Source organism: Cavenderia fasciculata (assembly GCF_000203815.1).
Source record: "Cavenderia fasciculata unplaced genomic scaffold Scf_EUAJFUG02HR96I-5, whole genome shotgun sequence".
In the NCBI taxonomy this organism is placed as follows: Eukaryota; Evosea; class Eumycetozoa; order Acytosteliales; family Cavenderiaceae; genus Cavenderia; species Cavenderia fasciculata.
The window spans coordinates 3,009,784-3,033,539 of record NW_004457624.1 but is presented as its reverse complement, the minus strand read 5'-3'; the positions used below and the strand labels follow the sequence as shown (position 1 = coordinate 3,033,539).

The 23,756-nt window shown below is 36.0% G+C and overlaps 9 protein-coding genes across 9 annotated transcripts; 4 read left to right on the top strand and 5 right to left on the bottom strand.

Annotated features, from left to right (window-relative positions):
• Positions 1–23: 23 nt before the first annotated feature.
• DFA_12217 (uncharacterized protein) lies at positions 24–1,127 on the top strand (the record flags this gene model as incomplete). The annotated part of the gene is made up of 4 exons (XM_004353802.1): positions 24–241; positions 321–477; positions 562–796; positions 859–1,127. 4 exons carry the CDS (start codon positions 24–26, stop codon positions 1,125–1,127), a joined length of 879 nt encoding a protein of 292 aa, XP_004353854.1.
• Positions 1,128–1,442: 315 nt separating this feature from the next.
• DFA_12216 (UPF0197 transmembrane protein) lies at positions 1,443–2,133 on the bottom strand (the record flags this gene model as incomplete). Its single annotated transcript, XM_004353801.1, has 3 exons — positions 1,443–1,563; positions 1,713–1,813; positions 2,131–2,133. The coding sequence occupies 3 exons, from the start codon at positions 2,131–2,133 to the stop codon at positions 1,443–1,445; spliced, it is 225 nt and encodes a 74-aa protein (XP_004353853.1).
• Positions 2,134–3,978: 1,845 nt separating this feature from the next.
• On the top strand, positions 3,979–6,292 carry DFA_12215 (uncharacterized protein; the record flags this gene model as incomplete). Its single annotated transcript, XM_004353800.1, has 3 exons — positions 3,979–4,310; positions 4,417–6,011; positions 6,081–6,292. The coding sequence occupies 3 exons, from the start codon at positions 3,979–3,981 to the stop codon at positions 6,290–6,292; spliced, it is 2,139 nt and encodes a 712-aa protein (XP_004353852.1).
• A 264-nt stretch (positions 6,293–6,556) lies between these two features.
• On the bottom strand, positions 6,557–7,303 carry DFA_12214 (uncharacterized protein; the record flags this gene model as incomplete). The annotated part of the gene is made up of 1 exon (XM_004353799.1): positions 6,557–7,303. One exon carries the CDS (start codon positions 7,301–7,303, stop codon positions 6,557–6,559), a length of 747 nt encoding a protein of 248 aa, XP_004353851.1.
• Positions 7,304–7,440: 137 nt separating this feature from the next.
• On the bottom strand, positions 7,441–8,659 carry DFA_12213 (uncharacterized protein; the record flags this gene model as incomplete). The annotated part of the gene is made up of 2 exons (XM_004353798.1): positions 7,441–7,657; positions 7,839–8,659. 2 exons carry the CDS (start codon positions 8,657–8,659, stop codon positions 7,441–7,443), a joined length of 1,038 nt encoding a protein of 345 aa, XP_004353850.1.
• Positions 8,660–11,891: 3,232 nt separating this feature from the next.
• DFA_12212 (uncharacterized protein) lies at positions 11,892–13,559 on the top strand (the record flags this gene model as incomplete). The annotated part of the gene is made up of 4 exons (XM_004353797.1): positions 11,892–12,027; positions 12,285–12,341; positions 12,434–12,750; positions 12,864–13,559. 4 exons carry the CDS (start codon positions 11,892–11,894, stop codon positions 13,557–13,559), a joined length of 1,206 nt encoding a protein of 401 aa, XP_004353849.1.
• Positions 13,560–14,269: 710 nt separating this feature from the next.
• Positions 14,270–16,252, bottom strand: DFA_12211 (uncharacterized protein; the record flags this gene model as incomplete). Its single annotated transcript, XM_004353796.1, has 4 exons — positions 14,270–14,288; positions 14,396–15,446; positions 15,537–15,938; positions 16,012–16,252. 4 exons carry the CDS (start codon positions 16,250–16,252, stop codon positions 14,270–14,272), a joined length of 1,713 nt encoding a protein of 570 aa, XP_004353848.1.
• A 661-nt stretch (positions 16,253–16,913) lies between these two features.
• Positions 16,914–20,685, top strand: DFA_12210 (patatin family protein; the record flags this gene model as incomplete). Its single annotated transcript, XM_004353795.1, has 4 exons — positions 16,914–16,919; positions 17,034–19,774; positions 19,859–20,208; positions 20,276–20,685. 4 exons carry the CDS (start codon positions 16,914–16,916, stop codon positions 20,683–20,685), a joined length of 3,507 nt encoding a protein of 1,168 aa, XP_004353847.1.
• A 551-nt stretch (positions 20,686–21,236) lies between these two features.
• Positions 21,237–22,679, bottom strand: amtB (ammonium transporter; the record flags this gene model as incomplete). The annotated part of the gene is made up of 3 exons (XM_004353794.1): positions 21,237–22,223; positions 22,294–22,511; positions 22,589–22,679. 3 exons carry the CDS (start codon positions 22,677–22,679, stop codon positions 21,237–21,239), a joined length of 1,296 nt encoding a protein of 431 aa, XP_004353846.1.
• Positions 22,680–23,756: the final 1,077 nt, after the last annotated feature.

Sequence of the window (23,756 nt, the reverse complement as noted above, 5' to 3'; positions counted from 1 at the left end):
TATAACTGTTATATATATATATAATGAGCGCAGGATTATTATTTAGAAATGCAGTAGCTAATGGTAAACCACTTCAAGTGGTAGGTGCCATCAATGCCTACTCTGCCATCTTGGCTGAAAAGACTGGTTATCAAGCTTTGTATCTCTCTGGTGGAGGTGTTGCTGCTGCTAGTTATGGTCTACCTGATTTAGGTATCACTACAATCAATGATGTAGTTGAAGATATTAGAAGAATTACAAGGTACATAACTACATATCAGTCACTATATATATATATATATGTTTACGTTACTCATACCTCTCTCTCTTTTGTTTTTTAGAGTAACCAAGTTACCATTGCTTGTGGATGCTGATACTGGTTTTGGTAGTTCATTCAATATTGCTCGTACTGTTGAAGAGTTTGAAAGAGCTGGTGCTGCTGGTTGTCACATTGAAGATCAAGTTCAAGCTAAAAGATGTGGTCATCGTCCAGGCAAGGTATAAATACTAAACTGTGATCAATCAATCAATCAATCAATCAAACATACTAATGTAATCTCTTTTTTTTTTTTTGATTTAAAGAAAATTGTAAGTTTGGAAGAAATGGTAGATAGAATCAAGACAGCAGTTAGTGCACGTAAAGATCCAAACTTTGTTATTATGGCACGTACCGATGCACTTGCCAACGAAGGTTTGGAAAAGGCTATTGAAAGATCAAAGGCCTATATCGAAGCTGGTGCCGATATGTTATTCCCAGAAGCTTTAACTGAATTATCACAATATGCTGCTTTTAAAAAGGCATTACCAAATGTACCAAGTATGTAAATTATCCAACAACCTTATTAATCCCTAACTCACCCCCTATCTATCTCATTTTAGTTTTAGCAAATATAACAGAATTTGGAAAGACTGAATTATTTGGAGCAGAGGAATTGTACAATCATGGAGTATCTTTGGTTTTATATCCACTCAGTGCATTCCGTGCTGCCAGTGCTGCTACACTCCAAGTGTATGAATCCATTAAAAAGGATGGTACACAAAAGAATGTTGTTCCCATTATGCAGTCTAGAGAAGACCTCTACAAATTCTTAGACTATCATAAATTTGAACAAAAATTGGATCGTTTGTTTGGTGATGGAAAGGAATAAATAATAAATAAATCAAATTCCAAATTTGTAATAATAATAATAATCCAAATAATTGATAAATCCATAGAATAGCTAGACCATTAATTATCATTATTATTAATTATTATTAATTGATTGGGATGGGGGAGGGATAAAAGAGAGAGTTTATTCGATACTGCTGTTTATACAAATTATTATTAATATATAAAACCCTCCTCTTCTCTCTATTTTTGTTTGAAATGAGCAAGTACTTGTGATTTATGTTGTTTGTTTGTTGTATACATGATTATTATTATATCTATTTTTTTTTTAATCTTTAACCAATCTCCATCTCTTTTAAACATAGATACCACCAGCCAAGAATACAAAGAAAATACCCAATCCCAAAGTAGCCGATGCAATAGTAGCTAAAGTTAATCCCTTGAAAATGTTCTTTTTGGTTGAGGTAAGTTCAGAACTATAGTTTGAATTGATCAAATGGATTATTAATAAACTGTGTTCTTGACAAGAAGAAGAAGTAAATCTCTAAATGTGTGTGATTTTGTTGAAGCCATTCATCCATCCGTCCATTATTATTACTATTCTATTATTATCTATTATACCTACACAGCAAAGGTTGAAAAGGCAAACAAACCAATGACTACAAAAAGGAAAGCAAAGAATGGGTATGCTGATGGGTCAATTAGACTTTCATATGCTACTAATGCCTATATAAGGTAAGGTGTTGTGTATTGAGTCGAGTTAGTGGGGGTTACATCAATCTACCTATCGAATTGGTTATCATCATGTTTTATTCCTTGTTAACTGTCCAACATCATTAATAGATTGTGTTTACTACACTCCTCTCTTGCATGCATGCTCCTCCTCTTGTAAGATATCTATTTCTATTATTGTGGTGGTTACGTATGATGGCATGTGTTGTAGTATCTTTACTCCTAGCTCGGTGATCGAACCTGTCCACACACCATATACCAACAATGCAATGAATGATAACTTGTGTGATTGACATATAGAGTTATCTTACCATGGTTATATATTCTCCTGTCTCTTTGATATATATATATAAAGTGATGAAGGAATCTTGGTTGTAAAGCCTACCAACAAGATGATAGAGGGTTCAAAAAATTAAAAAAATTGATTTTTTTTGAACATCACATGAAGAGAGAGATTCCAAAAGCTAATACCCAAGACATGTCATATCATTAAGAAGAGATAGAGAGAAGAGAAGAGATAGTTTAATATTAGATCACACACACTAGATATAGTAACAACTGTTTTTAGTCATGATGACACAATTGATCAAAAGACGGGGATGGATGATCACATTTGATATCGACAAGTTGGGCAGCCCAACCCATGCCTCTCCCATCACCCACAACCATCTCAAATGTGATTACATCGTATATAGGTGTTTAAGAGGTTAAATCAGTAAATCAATCAATCAAAACAAACAACAACCTAACAATAGAATCTAAAGACGAAAAGGATTGGTGTAACTTGGTTGCGATGCAAGTTTAACCACGATCGAGAGAGGAATCAATCAATCAATTTGATTAGGATGTGGATGGATGGATGGATGGATTGGTGTTGGCTCCAAAAGAGAGAGAGAGAGAAGAGATCATATGTGGTATTTAAAAATCATAAGGCGAGGGAGGAGAAGGAAAGATACACACTATTATAGTCGAAAGAATCACCCAATCAGCATGCATCAAACATCAATCATTTCGAAAGTTTCGTCTTGCCAAAGGTACCCTTGGTTGCATACTGGAGTAGTATCGTTTCAATTGGATTTCAAACTTTTTGTTTCCTTTAATGGAATCAAGCTGCAGGCTCAAGTTTTACTTGATTGGGCAAAACCTGCAAAGTTCCCGTTTTTGATCTCGACTCTTGTTTGTGTTGCCCAACAACGCCAAGCTGGTTTTTCCAATTACAGTGCTTGCTAGGCACCCGTTCCATTTTGATGATCATAGTCATCATGTGCTAGCATAAGTGACCCAAAACAGTAATCTCTGGCACTCGAGGTAAACCGAGATTTTAACAAAGAGTCACTTTAACAAGAGTATTTATACACTCGCAAATATTTCACTACTCTTCAGTAAGAACAACAAACATTAACAACTACCCTACTACCCACTTTACACTTCTCTACTTTTGCAACAACACACTAAGAAGTCTTGAAAACAAAAAAAACAAAAATCAGATCTTCCCACATCCCGAAACAAACAAAAGTCGACTGACCGCCCTCATCCTCCTCCCCAACACCACTTCATTTGTTGCCAATAAAAAACGAAGAGAGCCGCCAGCCAGCCAGCCAGCCTAGCCTGTTGATACAACACAAAGAGATCCCTTTCCCAAGTGTGTCGTCGATTTTCTCTTAAAATCAGAGCTCTGGCCATCCCTCCAATTACATTATCCAGCCCTCCTCTACTCGTTTGTTTGCCCTTTTACCAGACAACGGACCAATTACCTCCTCGTCAATACAAGAAACCGAAAGAAACATTCATTATTAATATCTATCTAGCCTTGCCTTGCCTACCGACCGACACGACAACTGCTCGCTTGTGCAAAGCCTCTTATTGCCCCCCCCTCCTCTTTGACTTTGACCACCACTCGTTTGACCACCAATCATCAAATTTAAAGATTTTCTTTTTAATTATTCCAAAGATCACCAAAAGGTAAGGTACTTATAGCCTGCACATTTGACTTGGTTTTGATGCGGATCTCCCTCTAAAAGAAATATTATCTCTTTCTAATATTATTTCTTTCCTTTTCCCTTTTCTCTTTTTCACATTCCAGCCTCTCCCTTGTCTAAAAAAAAAACAAAAACAAATTCCAGACTATTTTCCACAACTCTCTATCTTTTTTTAAAAAAATGAATTCCTCCTCCTCTCCTCTAATTCGAATGATACTTGCCACGGCTGTAATCTTGGGTCTCTGCTTTATGCCAGTTGCCCTCTCACTCAACATTGTAGATACAGTGTTAACCGTCTCCACACCCTTTACCTTGGCAGACAATGAAGTCTTGAGTATGACCAATGCTACACTCATCCTCGACACTCTCTCCATCACCGTCGGTCTCAACGTCCAATTCCAATTCTCTCTCAATTGCCATATCCAATCCCTCCAAACCTTGGCCATCCTTACTCCAGTCTCTATTCAATCATCTTCAGCTAGTAGTACAATTTCAACTTTAAAATTATCAAAGTATGAAGGGAAAAAAAAAAAAAAAAAAAAAAAAAAAAAGTAGAAAAACAAACATTAACCTTCTCTCTTTTCTCTTTATCTTTTTTTTTCTCTCTCTCTTTTTTAGTGTTGATTTATCATTTACATCAACATCAACATTTAGTGATACTATTTTAGAACTTGATAGTACTAGTTTATTGGTTGCCAAGATTGCAACTGGTTATTTTGCTTATACCTCTGCTTTGACTGCATCCAGTACCAATTTATTCACTGGAGGTAAACTTGTAGTTGTTCCAGGTGCCACTGCTGCCATTGCTGCCGGTTTCCAAGTGTCTACAAGTCAGACATCACCACCAACCGTCAATTTGGGTACTTCAACCATTTTCAATGCCAAGAACTTCTTGTCCAACGTGCCATTGGTTGTTGACGGATCCAAGCTCATGGGAGGACAGTTTTGCAACTACCAATTCCAAGCACCCATCTCTGGCGCCGGTTCACTCAACTTTTCCTATTGTAGTGTGTCGATGGTTGCCGTCAACATGAATGGTGGATCGGTCAATTTCCTATCGTCTACCTGGAACCTCGGTAACTATATTGCCAACGTTGTATCGACCACTCTCAACTTTAACGCCTACACGAATGTCCTTGCCACCTACTCTACCGTCCAAAGGGAGACTTTTGGATCGATTGTATTGGGTGCCAACAGCTTTGTCAACTTTAACGACCCGGCCACCGCCAACTTTACACTCGCATACCCCCCACTCGTCGTCGGTAGTGTCAACAACTACACTTCTGTCCATTTCAACTTGATCCACTCGGCCGACGGAAACATCAACTGCAACGGCGCCACCTCGACCACCCGTTTCCGCACACCCGGTCTCATCAACCCCAACATCATCTACACCTCGGGCTCGGCAGTCACCTTTAAAAAAGCTCAAGGCTTCACCAAGTGCGCTGCAGGCTCTGTCTCCTTTTACATCTACACTACCGACAATCCCTATGAAGCCGACAATATCTTGGCTGCCGACTGTCCAGCTGGCGAGTCTCGTTGCGGTGCATCGTTCTCTTGTCTTTCTCAAGCCAGTATTAACGCCGGCGACTGTCTTCTCGACATGTATTGCATGCGTACCGAGCCAGTAGGCGGATCACTCTTTTGTTGGACCGGTCAATGCACCGTCTCGTACGAAACATGTCCACCATTGCCATCGTGTCCTCCAAGCCTCCCATTAAGATGCACCGACGGATGCAAGGCAGCCACCGCAACCTGCGACCCATGTCCAGCCGGCACCAACCCAACTCCATTTGGATGTCTTGCCGCCGGCGCACCCGTCCAACCATACCAAGGATGTGATGCATTCCAATACCAGTGTCCAGACAACTATGCATGTGTCTCTAGTCCCTCACAATGCAGCAACTATGGTACCACTAAAGTCCCATCTTCCAACCGTGTCATGGTCACAGCCACCCTTGTCTATCAACAAACTCGTGCCACTGCATCCATCTTGCAAAGATACGTCTCACCCGCCACACCATTCACCATCGGCTCTAACATTTTCTTGGATCTTGGCTCCAATCTTCCAGCCACCAGTGATCATCTCAAGATTGCCCCATACGCCGATTCCTATGCTACCAAGGTTTCCAGTTCATTAATTTCTTCAACCTTTGATTATTATTCAAACCTCTTATCTCCACCATTTAAACTTACTCTTAGAGATTCTCAAAGTAAGCCAAAAATAATATATATTAATAATATTAAGTTTGATACTAATTATTTATTTCTTTTTTTTCTAGTGAATATTCTAACAGTTTCAACTACTAGTTCAATTTATTTCAAGAATCCAAATCCATCACTCAACTTGTCAAATGCTTGTCTAGCCTATGTCAACTCTGCCAATCAATGGCAATGCACTTCATTCCCACTCGTATCACATAATAGTGGTTCGATCATTGAAGGTAAAACTAACCTTATTCCAGGCAAATTTGCATTCATGTCTACAATTTAAACAAAAATAGACAACTCTATCTATATATTTATAAAGATATATATATAATATTCCACCTGGACAATAGTAATTACGATTTATTAATTATAATAAAAGAAAAAAGAATTATTTGTTTTTAAAATATATTATTTATTTTATATGTATTTCTAAAAAAAAGGGTTTTACACAAATTTAATTAAATTAATTATTATATTTAATTGTATATTAAATTATTGTTGTTATATTATTAATAATTGAGTTTTATATATTGTTTTTGGGGTGATTTCAAAAATAAAGAATAAAGGAAATCAAGGTAATGGTAACATAGGTAAACAATGAAGAAGATTTAAGAATAAAGGCTGAAGATTCTTCAGATGGTGGAGGAACAAATTTGGCAGCCTTGATCTTTCCAATGTAAAGAGTGCCTTGAGTGACTGAAGAGTCCCAACCGTCGGTCTTTAGCTTGAAACCATCGACAGTGGCACTCTCCCAAAGGCCAAAATCTTCAAATGGAATGGTGAACGAGAGCCATCTGTTGGGAGGAATTTCACCTCCAAGATACTCGGCGATACCCAGAGGTTGGATATCAGTTCCCTGGTTGGTAAGCGAAAACCTGATCTTTGGTTGAATAGGCGTCTGTGAAACGTCGTTGGGATCCGTGTATGTATCGGCATTGGGTACAAAGTAGACAGAGATGATGAGACCATTGTTTTCGACAGTGTCCAATGCACCAGCTTCGAATCCTACGGAAATATCATATTGATTGTTGAGGTACCACTGAACGGTACGATGAGAGGTGTATTGAACGACGGTAGATTCAAAGTTGGAACCTTGTGAATAGACGGCCAGACCATCGGCCAGCGATCCGTTAGAGTAGATGGGCACACCCTCTCGCTCGTCCATACAAATCGATCCATTGTTGAATTGAATGTCGTCGAGTACTACAGAACCCGCAAACTGGCCAGTGGTCGACCCAAACGCGATACCATGGAGCCTGGTAATGTTGGACGGGTTGATGATAAACTTGCTCATCGGTATGTTGACCTTGTACCACGAATTTGGCTGACGCGTACCTCTGAGATACTCGCCGACGTTGGCACTGGCCACCTTGGTACGGTTGGCGATCAGGTAGACGGTCATCTGCTGCGACGAGGCAAAGGTCAGCCCGTTCATCCAGAAACTGAGGTACTTGAACTGCTTCTTGGCAAAGCCACCGTCTCTCTCAAAGTAGATGATCGTGTCCTTGTCGAGGTTGAAAAAGAAGCCGTTCTGACCACGGTGGTATGCTTTGGTGTAGTTGACGTAACGGAGACTGGTCGACTTGTCGGTCCAGTTCTCGTCGAATGTGTCGTTGTAGACCCACTCGGCACGGTAGTTGGAGCAGTTCTCCATAAAGTAGTAGAGTGGTGTGCCGACGTACTGGTAGATGGGGTCCTTGTTCTTGGTGATGTTGCAGTTGGGTGTGTAGTTGTAAAAGCTGACAATCGCCTCGGTCGGTGCGACCGTGAATTTATTTTCGGTGACAAAGGCACTGACCTGGGCTGCAAAGACGGGTGAGTCACCAAACTTGCGAGTATAGCCGACGCGGTGCACCAACAGGTTGTTGACGAAAAAGTCGACCTGGTTCTCGGCCCACTCAATCGTGTAGTTGGTCATGTACGAGGTGAGATCGGTTGTCATGGTCTTGCGCACCACCTGCTGCTGTTGCTCGCTGTTGGCGTTGGGATAGACGTATCCCATTCTCAAGTCGGTTGAGTTATTGATCATAAAGAACATTTCATAGGCCGAAACACCGCTACCCGAGACCAAGGAAATCTTGGTGCTGGTGTACTTGCTCTTGGTGCCACGTACCATAAATTGATGTGTTCCAAAACTAACTTCAGAGCCAACAGTGAGGGCTGAACAAAAGTATTTCTTGGTGCATGTTTCACATGGATCAATTCGTAGTTCTTTGCCACCATCAGCTGCATCGTCAAGGTTATCAATAGAAACCTCACAACCTGGGAATGGCTTGTAATCGGTGGATTCTTTCATTGGGATGGCACCTGACAGACCAACGACCTCGGGAAGACAGTCTACCTTTTCAGGTTCGGTACTGTCAACTGACGAGTCTGATGGTTTGGTAGTTCCAGAGGTGCTGGCTCCCGTAGTGGTGGCTGGGGTATCATCTGATGAATCGGTTGGTACTGCAGTGGTTGGGCTCTTGGTGGTCGAACTCTTGGTGGTCGATGATGTCGATGATGAAGTAGTTGGTTTGGTTGTTGTAGTACCAGATGTCGTTGTTGATGATGATGATGATGTAGTTGGTTTGGTTGTAGTAGTACCAGTAGTACCAGTTGAACTGGTCGCTGTCGTTAATGCATCAGTAGTAGTCTGACCATTAATCATATGTATAGATAATATTATTAAAAGCACCAAAATGGGGAATAATATCCTTTTTATCCTCATTTTCTACTTTTGTGTATGATATATTATTTGTTGATGATGACTATTTAATATTTAATATTTGTTTGGATAATAATAATAATGAATTATTATTTGTTAAGAACCTAAGTTGTTTTTAAAGAGTGAGTGAATATTTACAAATAATAATATATAAATGAATATATATTTTAAAGAAAGAAAGAAAAAAAAAAAGAATAGTTTTTGTTAGTTTTTGATTGAACGTTTGTTGTTATTTTATAGGTGTGTAGAGGGTATGAATTGGCGATTAGTTTGTTTGAGGTATGAATGGTATTGGATAAAGTTATACAAGGTGTGATTGATTGATCACAACAAACAATAATAATAAGAGAAGAATAAGAAGGAAGTTACCCAACTATAAATTATTAAATTAGAGAGAGAGAGAGAGTGAGAGACGATAGCTCGATAGGGGATTAATCTTGTCTGAAACAAATGGAAATAATTTTATACCATATATATAAAAACAAACAAATAAATGATTACCTTTTGGTTTATAGATAGACTTTTAGATTAATTGAAAAAAGAATATATATAAATGATGACTGGATGGAATAATAATATAATATTAAATTAAATTATTGTTCTGTTCAACAAAACATAAAAGATTGATTATTTTAAATAATAATAATAATAATAATAATAATATTTAAATCATCACCAATTTAAAAAAAAAAGAGAGAGTGGAGAGAGAGTGTGATGACGAATTATATGTATATAACTAACCTAAATGATGGTGGGTGTGGTTGTTCGATTGACATGAGGGTGAACAAAGTTGACTGTTGACCACTACCAGCTGTGTTTGTTTCTGCTGATTTGATTTGATTGTATGATTGTTTGATTGTTTGTGCAAGGCAGAGCAGATTATTGCAAGTGATGATAATGATGGTAATGGTTTTGTTTTGGTGGAGGTTAATGGAATAATAATAATATAATTTACAACCACTCTCTCTAACACACAAAAGTATACGTATACGTGATAAGGGTGTTGGAATATAAAAAAGATAGAGTTTATCTATCTAAAAGATAAGGAATGTGTGTGATTGATTGGGAAATAGAAGAAGAAAACAAATGGAAAAGAGAGAGTGTTCCATATGATTGTTGATAATACTTTTTTGGTTTCGGCGGTACTTGGTATGTTATTAATTTAATGTTACTGGTTTGGTGTTGTTGTTGTTGTTGGAGTTGGTTGGAACTATACTATGACAAAGACAATTGTTGTTATCTCTTCTTCTTCTTCTTCTTCTTCTTGTTCTTCTTGAATATAAGTAAATAAATAATTTGTTGTTGCTATGTTATTATTGTTGTTTTGGTTTCCTATTGTTTGTTTCTCTAGTTTGATAATAGATTGGTTGATGGATGGAAGGATGGATGGATGAATTTTTAATATTATTCACCAAAATGGTGAGGAGTGGGGGGTGGTGGTGTTGGTGGTCTTGATAATAATAATAATAATAAATAAATATTCACCATATGTTTGAAAAGGGTCGTGTCAGCCATTCATCCAGTTGCAAAATCCACCAACAGATGTTGTCCGCTCACTCTATATACAACCGTTGTGTGGGTGTGGTGGGAGAAATTCAAGTTAAATCCTCCATTGTAACAATTGTGGTGGGTGGTGTGAGGGTTTGTGTGTATGCTAAACATTCAATTATTTTTCTTGACACACACACTATAGAGAGTGTAGGTCAACATAAGTTCAATACTTTACTTATTTTCAAAATGTATGTTCATCTTCACATCATAGCAACACGTGTTTGTTGTGTCAATTGGATCCATCCATCTATCTGTCACGATCTCCAAAGTAGTAGTACAAAAGTCTGCAGTCAACAGCAGCAGAGTACCATCATCATCATCATCATTTTCTACTGTAGCAGTTCATCGATTGAAGTGTGTGATGATAGGTCACCATGTGATTGATTGATTGATCGAATTTTCATTTCATTTCATTTCTTCTTTTTCAACTACCATTCATTGATTGACCCATTATTATTTGTATTTGGCATTTAACTATTCTGTATCTGCAAATTTAAATAAAAAGTAAAAAGAAGATGATAAGTTTGAGCTCCGACTCCACTTCCCTTCTACTCGGTTTTACAGCTGCTGCTTCTTGTTTGCAAAAAATGAATGCTGCGATATTTCCACTTTTTAATAATAAAAATATAATTCACACAAGACAATGAAATCTCTGTATGGTTGTGATTGAGGATCACGGGCTCGATAAAAGTCTTTTCCATTTTTCCTTTTTACTCTGACAACCCCCTATCTGAGGCCATAGAGGTTACTCTTAAGCTCAATGTCTGTACTACCTTATTTTTGAAGCTTTTCTCGAACATTCTCCGATATTTGCACGGACTTGTAAAAATCATCTGATTTTGTATTTTTCGATTGACAAAAAGATAGTAGAAAGGGGGGCGACAAGACAGACACGATGCCCCTTTTTTAACTTTGTTTTTTAGTTTCTTCAAACTTGACATCATCCAACCATCCAAGAGTATCTTGGTTTTTACAAAAACTTTTCCTCTCTCTCTGTCCTTGTCATTCATTATGATTGCGTTTGTGTGTGCAGAGAGGGAGGGCAAATGTCTCTTTCTTTCTCGATGATGCCGATATTCAAAGAGTCTAGATTTTTAGAAAGGGACAAGAACATTTCTTTCCTAACCACCCTTTTGATATCACCGCCCACAAAACCATCCATGATCTCATAGCTAAACAAACAAAAAACAGATCATACTACACTTTTTTTCTTCTCTCTCCTATCCTATCCTATCTTTTATTACAACAATTAATTTATATTTATAAAACTTTATTTATTTATTATTTAATACATATACAAACATACACACAAATAATATTATATATACATATATATACATCTTAAACATAAGATATATAATTATTATTCATCATCTCGTCTTAGACACACACACACACTCTGATACTGAATTCACCACAAACAAACACACACACACACATCAGCCGGTTTTAGTGTATTCAAGGTTCAGTACCAATTAATAATAATAGAGTAGTGGCTAGTAATAATAATAGTCAATCAACTTTTCAAATTTCAATTCAATTACTTTAAAAAGGTCAACAAAAACAGAGAAACAAGACAACAACAACAACAATAACAACTATAGTTACAACAAAAAAGAGATAAATGGGAGGGATCAATTCAAAGACAATATCCAATTCGATCATTGCCAAACAAGTGATTAGAAATTATCATCATAATAACTCTGTCACCAAGAATGAAAATATAAGTGTTGGAGGTAAAGACCTATTATCTGTATTTTGTAAGTATCCATAGTAGTACTACTTGATTATTTATATATATATCCATTCCACGTCACAAGGTTTTCTTTTTTTTTTCAAAAACCACCGAGCCGTTCGTTTAAATTCAAATAATCGAATCTTGGTTTTGGATGGTTTTTGGACAACAATGAAAAAGTCGACGTTTGGATTGTGATTGCGATGAGATATGACGAATGAACATCTTGTAAAGGCTAACCCTAACCCATCACCTTCTTCTTTTTGTACTTCTATACTATAGTATTTGATTGTGACAATGCTCCACATTACTCTAATAAAGATGTCAAGTCATATATGAGTAAGTATACACTTACAAACCTGTCCCAAGATGATAATCATAGGTGATCATAATACTTATTTATTTATTTCTATTTTCTATTATTTATTTAGATAAAAAATTAAAAGCAAAGATATCATATGGAAATAATGATGAATCAATATTACAAGCACCATTTATAAAGAGACCAAGTTGGGAAAAGGGGTATGTCCAATTCCCATTCAACGAGTTGGAAAAAAACATACGAATTGATATAGAGTCTTGTGATGGTGACAGAATTGGATCTGCCACCATTCCACTCGACCAATACCAACCCAATCAATTACATTCCATCAAGTTGGATACTACCAATTCAAAATTCAAAGATGATACAACTGTCAGTTTATTATTTTCAAAAGATGATTTAGATGAATTAGATATTGTTAAATCTGTAAGTAGATACAAATGAGAGACAATATATAAGTATATATATATAATATATATATAACCTTTGTTCTAACTATCCTATCCTAAATGTCTTTATTTATTTTTTATTTATTTTAGACAAGTAAAGGTAAATCAAAATCAATTGTTTTTCAAGATGCAATTGATTCATTGGATAATGGAGATGTTATATTTTATGATGGTGGAGAATCACTTATTAGTAAATGGATTAAAAAGAGAACATGTAGACCGTATTCACATTGTGGCTTGGTTGTAAAGACATTTCCCCAACGACAAAAGGGTGAGCCTGCACCCACTGAAAAGGAGTTGTTTGTGATCGAGTCGGTACTAGGATACGATGGAAAGGATCCATTCCGTGAATACGATGTCTTGGCCGGTGTCAATATCTATCCACTCAAGAAACGATTGCTCGACTATGAAGGTCCAAGTATCTGGAGTCTCAAACAAAAGGTTCCATTTACCGAAGACCAAAAGGAAGCATTCATGATGAGTGTTTGGGAGTACCATGGAAGACGTGTCAGTTTTGATGTACTCAATTCCAGTTTTATTGCCATGGGTTTCAACAACCTCATTTTCGAAGGAAAGCGTGCCTTTTTCTGCTCGGAACTGGTTGCTCAAATCCTTTTCAATGCCAATGCCCTTACATCGGAAGAGGCCAATCAAAAGGCTTCGGCTATCGATCCAGGACAACTCAGTGAATTTGATTGTTTTGGTGGTCAACATCCTCGTTTATTAAGACATGAAATTAATAGTCATCCAACTAAAATTGAATTAAGTCATCAACATAAGAAATAATCAAATAATCAAATAACAAATAACAATATATACCAATAGAAGATAGACATAGATAGACATAGATAATAATAATAATAATAATACTAATTAATAATTAATAACAACAAGCCAAAATTCACAGATATTATAAAATAATACATATAATAATCACCCCCCTCCCTCATTCCCAAAATCCAACCACAGCAATTCCAGCATGTATAAATAGTCAATCAACAATAACCATAACATGATAATAATCCAAATAACAATACTGTATAATCCATAACCAACCAACCATCTCGCCTTACTCACACTCACTCACTCACACATATAATTAATCACAACAAACAAATATTTCTATTTTAAAAGAAGAAATAAATAAATCGATCACTCCTTTTTAATTTTTATAAATTAAAATTACAAACAAACAAATAATATTTAAACAAAACTAGTAATATATTAAATACTCTAGAGTATAGTCTCAATAACAATTATTCTTTGTTTTTTGTCTTTTAAATTAAGTATAGTGTGGGTGGAGAAGGGATGTTGCGCTAAAGCACACTGATCATACCCTCAACAAACAAAAATTGAGAGCATCTGCTTTTGGATATCTACAAGGTAGTGTAGCCAACAAGTAGAAATGAGCGTTGCCACTCACTGAAAAGAGACCTTTATGATCATCTCTCTCCTGCTCTAAAAAATATACTTGAAAATAGCCTCAATGCTTCTATTTAAGCTTTTTGGGTGGTCCTGTAGAAAATTCAAAAAACTAAAAAAAAGGGACAATGACCACAAAGATATTTTTAGAAAAAAAAAAGAACCAGAAATTATTATTATTTATTATTATTTATTTATACCTATTAAGATTAATTCTTTCAAAGTTTAGTGTATCTTCTCCTAATATGTATGGGTTCATTTCTATGGTGCTGTAAACATCTTGAGTTGATAAAATTGGATTACTTTTCTTCTTTGTTGTAGTGGTAGAGGAGTATTCCCCACCACTAGTATTGTCATCATCTATTTCATCACAAATATTATTATTGAATAGATCAGTTGGTATTTTATAAACTGGTATACTAAACGACAACAATGGATTCTTTGATATAAAATAGTTTGGATTTGGTTTGGTTGCCAATAATTGTTGTTGCGTATTATTGTTATTATTATTATTTGGTTCAATTACATTTGTTGTTGTAGTAGTAGTAGTAGAAGTATTAGTAGTAGCATTATTATTATTTATATTATTATTATTATTTGGTGTATCTATTGTTTTAGTAGAATCAATTTCCATTTTGGTTTCATTATTATTATTAGTTGTATTATTATTATTATTATTATTTTCTATATTCATTTTGTCAGGTTGTTTTTCACCATCATTGTCCCCATTATTATTATTATTATTATTATTATTATTATTACTATTTGTTTGATCGGTAGTATTTGTAGTAGATGTTTCATCATTATTATTGTCAAGTTGAATATCTTCATTTTCTTGTTGATTATAAGATTTCAAAGTTAGACCAGATGTAGTAGGATGATTATCAATTCTTTTTTGTTGTTCTTTTTCTTGTTTTTGATTAAATAATTCATTACGTATAGAATCATATTGATATGCCAAATATTGTGGAGGTGGTCTTTGATTGGGTGGCAGGAATTCATCATCAGAACTATAATCATCCTCGTCGTCAAAGTCTGTGGGGATGGGGGTATGATAGAAATAATGATGTTTATCTTGTTTGTCTGTTAATTGAGGATTACTATTATACAATATATCTTTGATGTGTCGTTCCAATGCCAACATCATATATATCACTGATTGTCTCGATACTCCATTCAATCCAGATTCACATGCAATCGTTTCCATTCTATCCTTTAATGATTGAACTTCAGGTGAATATAATAATGAATCTATAAAATAGAAATAGGTAAAAAAGTAAGTAAAAGTATAGAATATATATATATATATTATATTATATTCTCTGCTTTGTAATAGTTTACATTTTGGATGAGTTCTCTTTTCCTTTGTTTGAAGTGAAGTTTCAGTGGTTGTTGTATTGTTATTTCCAGCCTTTGATACTCTTCTCGAAGAGGTTGAAGATGATAATGAAGAGGATGAGGAGGATGGTGCCTTTGGTTTTTTCGACTTGCTTGTTGTGGTGGTGGTAGCGGCTGTATCTGCCGATGACAACGACGATGAAGATCGACCCTTCTTGTCCTTTGATCTGTGTCCTTTACCACTCGGCTCCTTGTCTTTGGATTGAGCAGGTTGAACAGGTTGTTGATAGGTAAGTATTTTCTTCTTTGGTATTGGTTTTGGTGGGTCTAGAGTTTGGGTTGGTGGAGTATTTGCATACAATGAATTTTGTAATAGTGCTCTAATAAATGCATTATGTAACTTTACTGTAAAGTTATTTATAAACACGGTAAGTATATAATAGGATAAGACATTATTCTCTTTTCATATTGAACATACAATGTGATTCAGTAAGATAGAGTAATACGAAATGATCCAATTCTCTCTTTGTCATTCTTCCAGTAAAGAATTGTTTGAGTGTGTCCCAATACATATCAGCTTTATCTTTTAATACATTGTTTAGTTGTTTCTTGAGAGGTATATAGTCTATACGCTCCATTTCAATTCCATTGATTGGTGGTGCTACAGGTTTAGTTGGTGTTGTTGTTGCAACCAACTGTTGGCTACCTTCTTTTGCCATCTCTCTCTACTCTTTCTCTGTCTCTTTACTCTCTCTCTCTTATTATTATCTCTCTCTTGTCGATATATTAAACCTAATTTGATGATATGTGTCCAAATATATAATGATCATTGTCAGTTTTTGCAAAAGAGCATCATCGGCTCTTTCTAATTTTAGGGTTTAATTTGTTATTTAACTTACACGTAGTTGTTGGCTAGATATTTATATAATGTCGATTCGATAATCAATAGAAACACACAAACAAGTGTGTAGTATCAGTTAGCAATAGTAGTAGTAGTATGATCAAACTTGACTATGAAAGAGAGTAGAGTGTGGTTTTTTCGCGCGCGTGATGACCTTCCTGTTTTATCTATTCCGCTACTCGATCAGGTTTAATTAATAGAATGATCGCGATGCTTTCATTTCATTCAAATTTTAAATTATTATTATCTTTTAATCTTTATCTTTTTATGATAATCGTATTTGTCAGAATGAATGAACGATGAATGAATGAATATTCATATTCATCATATTTAAAATAATAATAATAATAATATTTTTATCATTCATCATCACAAAAGTAAAGTATAAAACCACACACTCGCTTTGGAAGAACACACTTTTCATTCAACCAATAATCACTACCTACCTCTAGTCAGATAGATAACAAAGAAAGAAAGAAATGTATGTATTTTGAATTAAATTGTTTATTTATAAACCTTACTTTTTATTAATTTGTTTATATTTATATTTGTTTTTTAATTATAGAATAATAGTAATAATAGAATATATAATAGTTTAGTTTAGTTTAGTTAATAGTAGTAGTGTCTCAATGACTTGGACATTATTTGGATTTGATGCAAAGGGGAGAGTATTGGTATACTTGGATTGGTTGAGTTTAGGACCAGTGTTGCTGCAACCATGGATGGCAATGACGATCGGTGTGTTTATCATCTTGGGCGTGTTTAGGGTGTATGTTTGGAGAACACATCATCTCCAGTCAAGACTCAAACAACAACGTTTGATGCGTCAGAGTAGCGGTGGTACACTGTCAACAGGCGGTGGAAGTGGTAGTGGTGGCGGCGGGATCTATCAGTCACGTCGAAAGGATAGTATAGTCGACCCGATACTTCTCATCAAACAGATGATCAACACCAAGCCAAAACGATTTGCCGATATATTCCCCGAGGAACTTAAAGAGTTGGCCAAACGTCGTGTCAATGTATTACACGAAAAGGATCCATTCAAGATTTCTAGTTTGTTCCCCTTGATGCGACGATCCAGTACGTCATCGGCACTGTCCACATCAAGAGGGATTTCGACGCCACCAGGACTCGACCACCCCGGCAGCAACAGTCTCAACAAGAAAAAGGTGACCATGTTTAGAACACCCCAAACTCTTAGAGGAAGCCAAATGCTTCAAAAAGAACCGTCACCACTTGCACTTTCACCACCAACCGTGCTACCAGCCTCTCCTGTCGGTGCGGGTGTATTGGTCGACCCAATCAATTTAAATAATCCAATCAATGATAATAATAGTAGTGCTCCCGATAATGTAATCATTCCAAATTTTATAACTGAAAAGGAAATCAATCAATCTAAAAATCAACAACAACCACAACAACAGAATAATAATGATGAAGATAAACCAAAGATTGAACCATACGAATTTGATAGTAGTAGTAGTAGTAGTAGTGATGAAGATTTTGAAGAGGAATCATCATCATCATCATTTCATAATATAAATGTTGAAAAGAATAGTAATAATAATAATAGTCGTCATCATTATTTTAATCATTCATCATATTCTGGATCAACTACATCACCAAAAATACAACCATCTGTTGATTTTGGATTGGTTGGGTTGGCATTGTCAGGTGGAGGTATTCGTTCGGCAACCTTTAATTTGGGTCTCCTTCAGGCATTGGCAAAACACAAGTTTTTTAGAAAGGTGGATTATCTTTCGACGGTTAGCGGTGGTGGATTTATTGGATCGTGTTTGATATCACTTCTCAGTGAAGGTACGCATACTTCGGAATGGAGTAACTTTCCATTCCACTATAGCCGTGGAATGAAGGAGGGTGTACCACTCAAACATCTTCGAAACTCTGCCAACTACTTGGCCAATGGTATATTTGAATTTATGCTGTTTCCAGTACTCATTTTACGTGGTATCGTTTTAAATCTCATCTCGATATTCCCTTTTGTATGGGCGCTTTTACTCTTTGAGCGTTATGTACCCATCATTCAAGCTCGTGGTAGTTATTACCTCACTCTGCGAATCGCCTGGAATCTACTGGTTCACATTGTTATTTTCCCACTAATATCTAGACCCAAGGTGACGATACCGGCGATCGTCTTCTTTTTGACCATCTACCACTCGGACATTTCACAGTACTTTTCGGGTGTTAGAAACATTGAGATGATCATCTCGCTCGTACTACATCTCTACCTCAACCACCCTTGGTTATTACGCAAAGAGGACAGCAAGGTATGGTATGATCGATCGTTTGGTTGGCTATTCATCCTCCTCATCTCGATGGGGTTTGTCGAGTCGCTCCCAATCATTGAACGTCACTATCTTTACTATTTCGGCAGCAACGATCAATCGTTCCGAGTGTATCCTCTCATCTCCCTTTTTGCGCTCATTCTAGCCGATTCGTTGGCATTTACATTGCTCACCAATCCCAAGATCTCACCCGTCAAACGTCTCGTATTCCACATTATCGTCTCTGTCATTGGTCCCATCCTCCTCATCTTGACCTACTTGGAGCTGGGTGTCTGGCTCGATCCAAACGCACCTGTTTTTGGCCTGGGAAACGGTATTTGTTTCTTTGTCTCGATGCTCTCCTTTTTTACAATGGATATCAACGAAACGTCAATGCACAAGTACTACAGAGACCGTCTTTCCAAGGCCTACATGTTTAGCATTCGAAACGGCAGATTCAGACCATACGGTGGCGAAAAGGTATCACGTATCAACCGTCGATCGATCGCACCCTACCTCATCATCAACACGACACTCAACTATACGACCAGCGAGACTGATGACAAGACTGATATTGGCATGCCAACCGATACTCGAGGATCCGACTTTTTCATCTTTTCGCAGCACTATGTCGGGTCAGAGAGTTGTGGATATCGTTCAACCGAACAAATGGAAAAGCTTGATCGTCGTCTTGATCTCGCCACAGCAGTCTCCATCTCGGGTGCAGCTGTAGGAACAAAAATGGGAACTGCTACCATTCCAACACTCGTCCTATCTCTTGGTATCCTCAACATTCGTCTTGGTTATTGGTTACCCAATCCTTTGGGTATTTTCCTCCGTCATCCTCATCTTGGTCGTCTCTTTTATGGTGGTTTTGCTTGTTATCATCTTGTCAAGGAATTTGGTTGGACTCATATGACTAGCAAGGATTGGTGTATTAATCTATCAGATGGTGGTCACATTGAAAACCTTGGTGCTTATGAATTAATTAAAAGAAGATGTAAATATGTTATTATGAGTGATTCAGAAGCTGATCCTGATATGACTTTTCCAAGGTAAACAAAATAGAAAGAGAGAGAAAGAAAAAGAGAGATAGAGAGTATATAAAATAATTTATTAATACTTTTTATTTTATTTAGTATGGCACAATTAATGAGATTAGTTAGAATTGATTTTGGAATTAATATTCAAATTAATTTGGATGATATTAGAAGATCGGAAAATGGATATAGTTCAAAACATTGGACAGTTGGAAAAATTATCTATCAAAAGAAAAAACAATTCTCTAATCTCTCTACTAGCAACAACTATCAAGATAGTGGTGATTCATCGGATGTTCCACCTAGAGGTGAAGTAGGATACATTCTCTATATTAAATCTTCATTGACAGGTGATGAAGATGAAGTTATCAAAGAATATCATTCACAACATCCTTCTTTTCCACATGAATCAACTACTGATCAATTCTTTACTGAATCTCAATTTGAAGGTAAAAAGAAATTTATAATCATTATTTATATTTATAATATTTACATTTTTTTATTTAATTTATTTAGCATATAGAAGTCTTGGTTATCATATTGCAGGATCAACATTATTTGGACCAAAACATAATAGATTATTTGATGGAGAAGATGTTGAATCATTTTTTGAAAGAATCTATCAATCTTGTCAAGGAGAGTTACCATCTGGATGGCAAGAGAAAAAGGATGACAGTGGTGGTCAATACTTTGTCCAGAATGAAACCAAAAAGTCAACACTCAACGATCCTCGTCTAAGAAGTAAAAAGACAGCATCAACACCTGAAAATGTACCTCTTGGCATGAGTAAATCAATGGAGAATGTTAGAACTACCAACACTCCTCCACCACCAGTCAATATTACAGCCCCTGCAGGCAACAGTGAATCACCAATATCAACCTCTTCAAATACAAAAGGAATAAATAATTTTGATGTCTTGACCTAAGGAAGAGATAGATAGAATAATAGAAAACAAAATTTATATAATAATAATTAATATTATTTTTTGGTTTGTTTTAAAAGTTTTTTTTTTATAGACAGTAACCATTTCTGGGTTCTGTCTTTTTATTGGTGTAAAAGATTACATTGTTTCCAATGGAATCTTTTTTTTTTTGTTAGTTTACCAATGATAGAGTCACTAACATTGGAGCAACACATGGTCTATTTGATTGTTTGTTGTCCAATTTTTAATAATATAGTTGGGAATGAATGTATTTTGAACAAGTTTTATAAACCATTTAATTTGAATCGATGGTCTTGGTGAAGAAGCTGGTGGTATTGTTGTTTGTTGTTGAAAAAAAAATAATATATTCATGTTTTCCTTCACCAAAAATATTATTCCAATGTTGTGTGATTTAAATTTCAAAAGATTTTTTTGAAAATAAATATTTTATATCATTGTATAGAGGGATGGAGGATTGATTGATTGGATAGTGTTGCATGTGATACAAGTTATTTATATGTGATTCACAAAAAAATTTCTCCAAATTTGTTTGTTTAGATATTTTGGAAATTTGGATATGCAGGTCCACCAGCATCCATATCAATACCCATCAATTCTCTTGTAGGGTCTATTCGGAGAACGTTAAACTTTCGCATAAGATAAAACAAAATGGTAGCAGTGACGACACACCAAAGGGTAACGACGGCAACACCTAGCAGCTGTACTCCAAGCTGTTCGATACCACCGCCGGTAAACAACCCATACGTGTGCGTGGGGTTCCGAAGTATTAGGATTTTGTTGACATCTTTTTCCGTCGCAAACAGTCCCACTGCCAGCGCACCCCATACACCACATGAGTAGTGAATGGGACCATTGTCGAGCGGATCATCGATTCGTTTTTTAAGCAGTAAATGTGAAGACCCCAAATAGACAAACGCGGCAACACAGCCAATGACAAAGGCGCCCCACGGTTCGATCATCGAGCAGCTAGCGCTAGAGGCAACCAGACCGCCCAACAACCCGTTGACGCTTTTTGCCACGTCGTATTTGCCGCTGTACACTTTGATTGCCAACAATGTCGTTGCACACGATGCAGTAGCTGTGATGGTCATGGTGACGGCCGATCTCGAGGCCACCTCGATTCTACCGCCTGAAATACCCAACGTTGAACCAGTGTTGAATCCATAGGATCCGTACCATATAATAAATGCTCCCAATGTCGATAGAGTGATGCTGTGTCCCGGCAGTGGCTTGGGTTTCCCGCTCTCACTGTCGAAACGTCCGATACGCGGACCCACTATATAGGTGCCAACTAGGCCGACGGCACCGCCAACCATATGCACAACAATCCCCCCTGAAAAATCTATAATGCCGTTGGTTCCAATCTTTCTTAGCCATCCGCTTTGCGCCCATACCCAGTGTGCCGCAAACGGATATATAATCGCCGACATGACCACCGTATATATTAAACAACTATTTATATGAACTCGTTCTGCCAAGCTACCACTAACTATAGTAATACTTGTAGCTGAAAATGCCCACTTAAAAATAGAAAATAAAAAATTAGAACTAGTTCTATTTAGATGTAAGTTTTTTTTTAGTTTTTCTTACTTGATAGGCAAAAAAAGTAAGATTTGTATATCCAATTAAAAAGAATTGACTTAACCCCATAAAGAAATTTCCATTTGCCCCAAACGAAATGGCGAATCCAATCGCCCAAAATATCAGCGATCCTATCGCCGTATCGATAATGCTTTTTATAATAATACTCTTTGCATTCTTTGCACGGACCACACCTGCTTCTAACATACAAAAGCCCGCTTGTGTATCTAAAAAAAAAAAGAGAAAAAGAAGGAAAAAAAAGGTCAAAATCTATAAAAGTATTATTTGTATCAATAGAACTTACAAAATACAAGATATGTGGCATTCAATACCCACATATCATCTACAGCAGCTACAAAGGAATCCGATGTTGCATTTAATTCAAGGTATTCCATTTTTTACTGTAAATATATATATATGTTGTTGTTGTTTATGTTGTTGTTATTGATACTGTAATATAGAAATGTCAGACAGTTTATGACGATCCTCAATATCGGCTATTATAGTTATTATTATTATTATTATTATTGTATTGTTTGTGAGGGTGGTTGGTGAGTGATTCAGTCAGTCAACAATGATTTGATTACTTTTAACTGCCGTTGCTATTATTATTATTATTATTATTATTATACAAAATGATAAATAAATAAATGATGGTGTTGTAGTGATAGTAGTAGTAGTAGTATAGTATAAGGTTGTATATAATAAGTGGTCGTTATGATATCTCTAAAATAATGACCAAAAGTAGATTGGTTTGATAACAACGATTGTTATTATTTGTTGTTATGTTTGTCTAGTAGGTTATGTTGGTTGATTGTGAAAAGAAAAGAAAAGAAATGTATGTCTCTTTAAATTTGTTGTGGTTATTGTTGAGAATTCTATCTCTTTCTTTTGAGTGTCCGTTACTACTACTCTGTTGTTGTTGTTATTATTATTGATAACTGTGTTTTTAGGGTTATATACAATCAGTGTTGTCTTGTCTTTCAAAGGTTGTTGCCTAGACTCTATTGTTGTTGTTGCATGATAGATATATTGGTTATACAAATAACCAAAAAACTAAAACTAAACAAACTCTTCTCTCTCTCTTTCTTTCTTTCTTCAAACTAGATTAATTTTAGTGCAGCAGTGTGTGAGTTGAACCAAATTAAATGAGCAGACTTCTTTTTTTTTTGTGATAGGTCTTTAATCTAAAGAAGATGTTATTATTATTAAGTATTTATTCTCTTTAATAAGGGCTCTTCTCTCTTTCTATTGAATATGTCCGCGTAAGCTCGGCAAAGTTTTGAGGTATATATAATCTTGCAAAAACTTCAAACCTTTCAAAAGTTTGAATAATAAAAATAATATTATTTTTAATTTTAATTTTTTCATGAATCGATCAGCTTTGACACAAACATTGTCCCACCCTAATACAAGTATATTGAACCTCACATCCATCATATATGTTTAGAAGTGTCATTCGAACTATAACC